The sequence below is a fragment of the Sinocyclocheilus grahami genome, unplaced genomic scaffold (assembly GCF_001515645.1).
Source record: "Sinocyclocheilus grahami isolate Dianchi unplaced genomic scaffold, SAMN03320097.WGS_v1.1 scaffold131.1, whole genome shotgun sequence".
Lineage (NCBI taxonomy): Eukaryota > Metazoa > Chordata > Actinopteri > Cypriniformes > Cyprinidae > Sinocyclocheilus > Sinocyclocheilus grahami.
This window is the reverse complement of record NW_015505310.1, coordinates 2,087,900-2,096,042: the sequence shown is the minus strand read 5'-3', so window position 1 is coordinate 2,096,042 and position 8,143 is coordinate 2,087,900. Positions and strand designations below refer to the sequence as shown.

General features: G+C 38.5%; 1 protein-coding gene across 1 annotated transcript in view; it reads left to right on the top strand.

Annotated features, from left to right (window-relative positions):
- The window catches only part of LOC107590682 (uracil nucleotide/cysteinyl leukotriene receptor-like), a 6,050-nt gene extending 2,429 nt beyond the window's left edge, over positions 1-3,621 (top strand). The window contains exon 2 of the mRNA XM_016279583.1: positions 2,123-3,621. Coding sequence (XP_016135069.1) covers positions 2,131-3,150 — 1,020 coding nt within the window. The 5' untranslated portion in view covers positions 2,123-2,130 and the 3' untranslated portion in view covers positions 3,151-3,621. The remainder of the gene's footprint in view (positions 1-2,122) is intronic.
- The last annotated feature ends 4,522 nt before the right edge of the window (positions 3,622-8,143 follow it).

The window sequence follows — 8,143 nt, the reverse complement described above, 5'->3', positions numbered from 1 at the left end:
TATATATATATATATATATATATATATATATATATAATTTTTCATTTTATTGTATTTTGTAATCCTGACAATACATCGTCACTGAAATCATTTCGAAATATATTGAAATGACAACCTTCTATTATGCAATATCCATAATGATATTTCAAAAATATCACAAATATTAAAAAAACTCCATTCTGTCAGCTACAGCTCTAGTAGTAACCGGTGAACTTCTCCCCTGATTTGAACCTTTCTTAAAAAGGTCTTCAGCTTATCCCTGCAGATGCTTCATTCGGCCTGATTATTAATAGTGCAACTGTTATTGGATGGCGGGCTCGAATGAATGCCTCTTCCAAACAGAGTTTGCTCACTGAATCTGAGGCAGGCTGCCCTGTGCTGCGCACACGCCAATGATTTGACAAAGCAGAATGCCACGAGGACAGCTGGCTCAGACTGTAAGCAGATAGCCAGGAGTGGCCACCGGATGCACCAGCACCTTCATGCAGCGTAGCGTGTGTGGAGGTGCGATGAGTGTGTAGTCAACTGCTCCACAGGGACATCTGCTCAGACTCCTGAGACACACAAATATCTGAATTACTGCCAAACACCGAGACAACTGTAACACTCCCTCACTACTCAAAGTGCGCAGAGAGGAAAACATTTACTGCTGCTGGAATAAAAAGTGTTACTTGGTGTATCACTGCTGCGTCCTTTGCTCCTTTTTTGTAAACATGTTTTGACAACGGTCAACTTTGGAAGCATATTCCCAAAAGCAGGTGCAATCTTTCTGTTGATTTTTTTTATAACATCTTTTTGGGTTCTATCAAATTAACTTGAATGCAGCATAGATTGGTCTGGATATGTAATGGAAGTGTGTGCCAAACATGGACATTTTTGTTGGTCTATCAATTTTATAATGTGTTTTTACACATTTTTATTATTTTTAGCTTTAAATTATGCAGTCTGTTTAGGGGACCAGCTCTCTAGGGGCACCATATCATACATACATACATGCTTAATGTTTCAGTGGAACCTGTATATATATATAGTTTTTACTGTCATGCCTATCAATTTAATCCATCCTAAAACCATCATACAATTGTATTTCTTAAAAACTGTGTGTGTGTGTGTGTGTGTGTGTGTGTGTGTGTTATGTGTGTTTCAATGTCATGTGGACCCTGGACCACAAAACCAGTCATAAGGGTTTTTTAAATGAATAAGTAAGCTTTCCATTGATGTATGGTTTGTTAGGATAGGACAATATTTGGCTGAGATACAACTATTTGAAAATCTGGAACCTGAGGGTGCAAAAAAAATCTAAATATTGAAAAAAAGCTTTTAAAGTTGTCAACGTTAAGTTCTTAGCAATGCATATTACTAATCAAAAATTAAGTTTTGATATACGTGACCCTGGAGCACAAAACCAGTCTTAAGTCACTTGGTTATATTTGTAGCAATAGCCAAAAAAACATTGTATATGTCAAAATTATTGATTTTTCTTTTATGCCAAAAATCATTAGGATATTGAGTAAAGATCATGTTCCATGAAGATATTTTGTACATTTCCTACCGTAAATATATCAAAACTTAACTTTTGACTAGTAATATGCATTGCTAAGGACTTCATTTGGACAACTTTAAAGGCGATTTTCTCAATATTTAAACAATTTTTTGCACCCTCAGATTCCAGATTTTCAAATAGTTGCATCTAGGCCAAATATTGCCTTATCCTAACAAATAAAATGTTTTGAAAAATTGACCCTTATGACTGGTTTTGTGGTCTAGGGGCACATATTTACGGTAGGAAATTCACAAAATATCTTCATGGAACATGATCTTTACTTAATATCCTAATGATGTTTGGCATAAAAGAAAAATCTATAATTTTTACCCATGCAATGTATTTTTGGCTATTGCTAAAAATATACCCGTGCTACTTATGACTGGTTTTGTGGTCCAGGGTCTCACACACATATGTGTGTGTGTGTGTGTATATGGTTTTACATGTATTAATTGAATATTTACATAAATTCAAAAATAACATGGATAGAATTATTTTATATTAGCATTTATATTATCAGTTAAATTTAAATTAATTTAAACAATTAATAAAAATGTTTTTCTTTTCCTCTGTTTGCAGTTACAAAAATGGAGTCACCCCTGACAGAACTTCCCACCTTGCTGTCCAATCAATCCATGGAGAGCTGTCCACCTGTGGACAATACAGTGGAGAACATGATCTTTGGATTCTACTACATCATAGTTTTCCTCCTGGCGCTGAACGGCAATAGCCTCGCCCTGTGGATCTTCGCCCGCCAGAGAGGCAACTCTTCTCCAGCCAACGTCTTCCTGCTTCATCTCGCTGTGGCCGACATGTTTTACGTTTTCGTTTTACCCCTCAGAGCCACTTATCATTTAACCGGGGGACACTGGCCATTTGGTGAAATCCCCTGCCGTCTCGCAGGCTTCTTCTTTTATGTCAACATGTACGCCAGCTTGTACTTCCTGGCCTGTGTTGCAGGCGATAGATACCTTGCTGTAGTACACGCCGTACGTTCCCTTAAGGTCAGGCGCCCTCGCAACGCTCACATAGCCAGTTTTGCACTATGGGCTTTGGTGATAGTGTCTATGGCGCCCCTACTGGTCACCAAGCAGACTGCAGAAGTCAATAGCTCTACTGTATGCTTGCAGCTGTACAGAGAAAAGGTTTCACGGCGTGCTCTCATCTCTCTCGTCGTAGCCTTCACACCACCTTTTATTGCCACACTGTCTTGCTACCTGCTGATAGTGAACAGTCTGCGGAAAGGTTCAAGGCTGGAGCCGGCACTGAAACTCCGAGCTCTCCGCACCATTGGTCTGGTCATGCTCATCTACATAGTGTGTTTTTTGCCCTATCACTTAAGCCGTGCAACCTTCATCCTGGGTTACTCACACCCAGACCTATCCTGCCAAATCAAAAGAGGACTAGCCCTGGCTAACCGGCTTACTTCCTCTCTAACCTGCCTGAATGGGGCTTTGGATCCCCTGGTCTATCTGTTTGCGGCTGAGAAGTTCAGGGGAAGCGTTCGCAGGATTTTCTGCAGAGACAAGTCGGGGGGGTCCGGCGCTACAAGCGGGGACCTGAAAGGCACACATGAGAGCTCTCTGAGCGCAAAGTCTGAGTTCTGAGAAAGCACTTAAAATCGTACAGATGGTATGAATATTTTTCATTGGTTTTAGTGATTCGGCCTACACTTTCTGATAGTGTAGGGTCAGGTAAAGATCAGAAAGCCTTATGAAAACAACCATGTGATTTGGACATATTAAAACAACTGTATGTAAGTTTAAAGATCAGTTTCAAAATCAATTTGATGGTACACTGATTTCTAATAAGGTGAATGGCTTCTGTTTTTTTCCCATAACGTCTGTTAGGAGTATATAAGTTTGGTGAGTGGGTACGAAGGCCGGTGTTCTGTCGATTTGTGCTACCCTGTCAGATTTTGCTACCTCCCATTAAAACAGTAGGTAGTACAATTCGTCAACGATAAATGCTACCTGTCAAATTATGGTTTATTAATTTCTACACTTACCACAACCCTAATCCTGCCCTTACAGTAATGCAAATACAGTAATTATGTGTTATATTCGTGGTTGTGGCTAGAAGGGATACGGCTACCGGAAACCAACAATAAAAAAAAATTCTACCTATTAGATTGTGTTTTATTAAAGTCTACACCTACCCCAACCTTAAACCTACCCTTACAGAAATGCAGATACATTAAATATTGTTATTCAGCATGAGAAAAAGGACGCAATATTGATGTGCGCAAACGCAGTAAACCCTGGTAGGAAAATCTGACGGGTAGGATAAAATGTCAGGACACCGGATTGCCTTATAAATGCATTATTAATCACTTTTTATTGCCAATGTGTAAACGGCTTGTAACTACACTTAAAAGACGTTCCCCGACTTCCTAGGCTGTCTATAAAAGCCTGTGGATTGATTTTTATGTAAAGGTCCCAGGACCTTTTTTACCAGAAATTAAAAGAATGTGACATTTACGAGCGCTCCCTAAATTTTTTTTTTCCGTGACACATTAAAAAAAGGCTTATCTGTACTGTAATGTCAATGTGTCATACAAAAAAGGGATTACTTCAAGCTAGTCTAAGTCTATAGTCTCGCTGTTATTTATGTTGCGTAGGTATTCATTTTGTTATTGAGAGGAAAGGCAAAGCGCTCACCACATTAACGTTACATATTAATCGCAACGTCGCTCTCAGTTCGCTTAACAGCTGTACCGGTGAAGGTTTCCGAATTCTACATGCAGCCTCTTTAACTGTAGGGGCGCCAAAGTTGCAAAAATACACCAAACTACATACAGTTGCTTTAAAGTGAAAGTTGTTCGGGACGGTATACCTTCAAGTGGCTGTTGCATATATCAGTCAGTTGCCAGAACGCAGTGGTCGGGTACTAAAGACTCCATCAAGGATCAAGAAGGCATAAATTGTGTATAAAACTCTGTGCTGCCTTTTAAAAATTAATGTTGTGTTTTTATTAGCATATTACCTGTTTGCTAATGACATGCTCTGACTTTGTAAACTTTGTGAGCACTTCCTTAGTGCACATTCTTAATGAAATCAGTGAGAAACTAATGTATTTCATACTTGGTGTCAAAACTACACATATAATCATTTTTAACGTCCCCAGGGGGATTTTCTCAGCAGCAGTTTTAACATTAAGTGACATTACATCTGACGCACAGATGCCATTGGCACATGCCACTATGCTCAGTGACACTTCCGGTGTACTTTCTATATATATGAATAGAGTTTCTTGTTACACAGTTACAATAATAAACAGAATTACATTTAATTTATATATAATTATTACATTACTATATAAGAACAGACACAGTCTTTATAGATTGGACAGCGCAAGTACTTCTATCATTTAAGCGGGTAGAACACAAGTCATCATGGCAGTTATTTGAGATTTGACTTACTAGTCACATGGAGCGCAGCGTCCTGGAGATGTTGTCCGACATGAGCTGTGCTCCGACTCTGCTGGGATGCAGACCATCAGCGCGAAACAGCCTAGGACGCTCCCAGAAAAGATTCCAGTTATTAACAAAGAGCAGTTTCTGTTCTTTACACCATGACAATAACCATTCATTTAAAGCAAAAAGCCTACTGAACTTTTCGTGTCCTCGTCGATACGTGGGAAGCGGTCCTGACACGATGATGATAATCTGGCACTGGCCAATGTTAAATTTATACTGACACCTATCCGACGTGCACGCAGCGTCATACAAAAATAAAGGATTACAGTAACGGATGCAAGTGTTAATGCGGTATTCGTAGTAATCCATGATAATTTTTTTCCCGTGTGTATCCTAGAATGGGAAGTATGCGTGATCACCCACATACTGTACAATAGCACTGGTAGGCTATTGCACAACATTCAGTGTCATCTGCCACTCAAATACAGATGTGCCACACACTGACGTCATATTTGAAAAACATATAATAAACTTGTAAATACGTTTAATGGACATTTATTTAAAAATCACTAAATCCAGCTTTTTATTTAGGATTTTTGTGTTACAATTACAGCTGCTCAACTCATCTGCCAGTCACAACTGGAGGCAACATACTGCTACATGATCGTGACAATGTCAGTGACATTGGCACATGTCACAAGTTTTACTGACACATGCCACTGAAAACCGGCTGTCCAAATGACACAACTGAACTGTCCGATTTTCATTGGCATGTGTCACTAAAACTTGTGACACATGCCACTGTCCACTGACACATGCCACTGAAAACCGGAAGTGTCACTGAGCATAGTGGCATGTGCCAATGGCATCTGTGCATCAGATGTCATGTCACTTAATGTTAAAACTGCCTCTCGATTTTCTGGCTATAGCACTATCAAGCTTTGGTAAGGATGTGTGAAGGTTAACAAACCAGTGTGAAGTCAAAATGAATAGGCCTACTACTTTGTTACATTCCTTGACGGCTATTTGTTGTTAAGACTATTTAGATGCATGTGCACTTCACACTATGTGCTAGTCAATTAATATTCTTAATGTACCTTTTATAGTTTAAGGTATATAAGTACAGATTTTTTTGTTGGCATAAAATACTGGTTTTGTTTTCACATGTTCAAGTGAAATTGATATGTATCATTATTTATATTATTTGAATTACTGTAACCAGCTTTTATAAATATATTTTATTTTTGGTGTCGTCATACATATTTCATAATTTTTTTCTGTATTTCTCTAGTAAAATCCATCGATGAGTCAATTTGTTAATGCATTTAAATCAGCTGAATAAATGCAAATAAATTTAACCTGAAATGGTTATTTGTGGGGTTTTTTCCCTTTAGGCATCAGATGTATTTTGGTGATTGCAATTATAATATACCCCCTATTCTCATTACCACCAAAGTGACAGAGAACTTTGTCACATCTCATACAGCTTTTAGTCTTCATAACACTTGAATTTTTTTGAGTATCATCTCATGTGACATCTGCTAATGACAATAGGCAGAATCTTGTGAAAACGTACGTTATCTACAGAATGCATCGCGCACTCTCTGTCCCACCACACTGTGGCTGTCACTGCTGAGCTCTTATTCAGCAGAGCATAACCGGTTTCTTTAAGGCTGTGTGCATGCAAGAAAGACGCAAGATGGAAACCACCAGGCTAAAGTGACTGTGGCACTATTCAGGTTCTCTTTCACATCATGTGACTCAAACTGTGAGCTGTCAGCAGATTATTTTCTCTCTCTCTCTGTCTGACTCTCTGTCTTTGCTTCTCTTTCCTCATATTTGTGCAAGGCTTCCTGTCCATTAACGTAAGGGGAGGGGGGTGTAATGTGTGTGTAGTGTAGTGTATAGCACTCAGGGTTACTCTAGAGTACTTATCATTACAATCAGAAAAGAAAACAAAACATTTACAAATGAAATATCTGATTTGAACATCTTTTTTTAAGAGGTTTAGCAGAAAGTTTGGTATGATAACAAAACACAAATTAAACATGAAACATTTCATTTGAACATTTTATTTTTTCAAAACAAGTGTGGCAGAAAGTTTCGAACAAAACAAACTACGAACATTTCATTTCACTATTTCCTTTCAAAAACAAGTTTAGCAGTAAGTTTACACTGCTCTTTTCCATTCAGTGAGAAATTAGAAGGTGACCAGGGGTTGTCAAACTCCAAAAATGTCAAAATGCACCAGAAAAGTGGGCCATATGAAAGTGGGTCTTCTGAGGCTAAAGTATGCAATAGCTTTGCAAGAGCAAAAAACCTAAACTTAAGATGCTATTCACTGATAATCTATCCCCCATGCAGTTCTCAAACCTCATTCATGTTTATGTATATTCAAACATGCCACATCAAACCCAGATTTAAGTCTATGATGCCATGTTTTTTTCTTTTCTTTTCTCATGTGTCTCACATTTGCATGGAAAAGAGCAGTGTGAACATCTTACTTAACATCTCCTTTTGTGTTTGATGACTAAATTATGATAGAATTTAAATTGTGGATACATCTTGAGTTACTGTACAAGGTCGGGAAAAACGGGCAAAGGTTGTACCTTTAGGGGCACAACAGCATGATTCTGAGGAAGTACCCTTAAAAAGACAGCTTTGTACCTTTTTTTTTTCCTGAGAGTGTATTACCGTATTCAGCGTACACCTGCATTAAAAGGGAACTTTCTCCATCACGTCATATTTAATGAACTTTCATATTCTTGTACCATCAACGCACATCTAATATAAACGCAAATGCTGATGCATAACTGAAGATGTTACAAGTGTGCTCCAAAAGTCACTTCCCATTCAGGACCAGTGGTTTTGTCAAAAAGATAAATTCATAATCTCTCAACAGAGACTTTCACACTGTAAATGTTTATCTACATTTCTCTACTTTGCCTAATGGCCATTAAGTAGACACTTGCATTAGTTGTCCTCTTCATAGTTTTGGTTAGCAGGGTTAATCATTGATGTTGTATGAAAGAACGTACTGAAAACTACCACATGCACCTTTTTCATCTCTTTTGTGGTGGAAAAAAAAGGTGTTGGGGCCGTGTGAACAAGCCTGCTGTTCGGCCTCCTCTCTTGCTCACTCTCTGTGAGTTTTCAAACTCTGTGTGCACAGAATGAGGAAG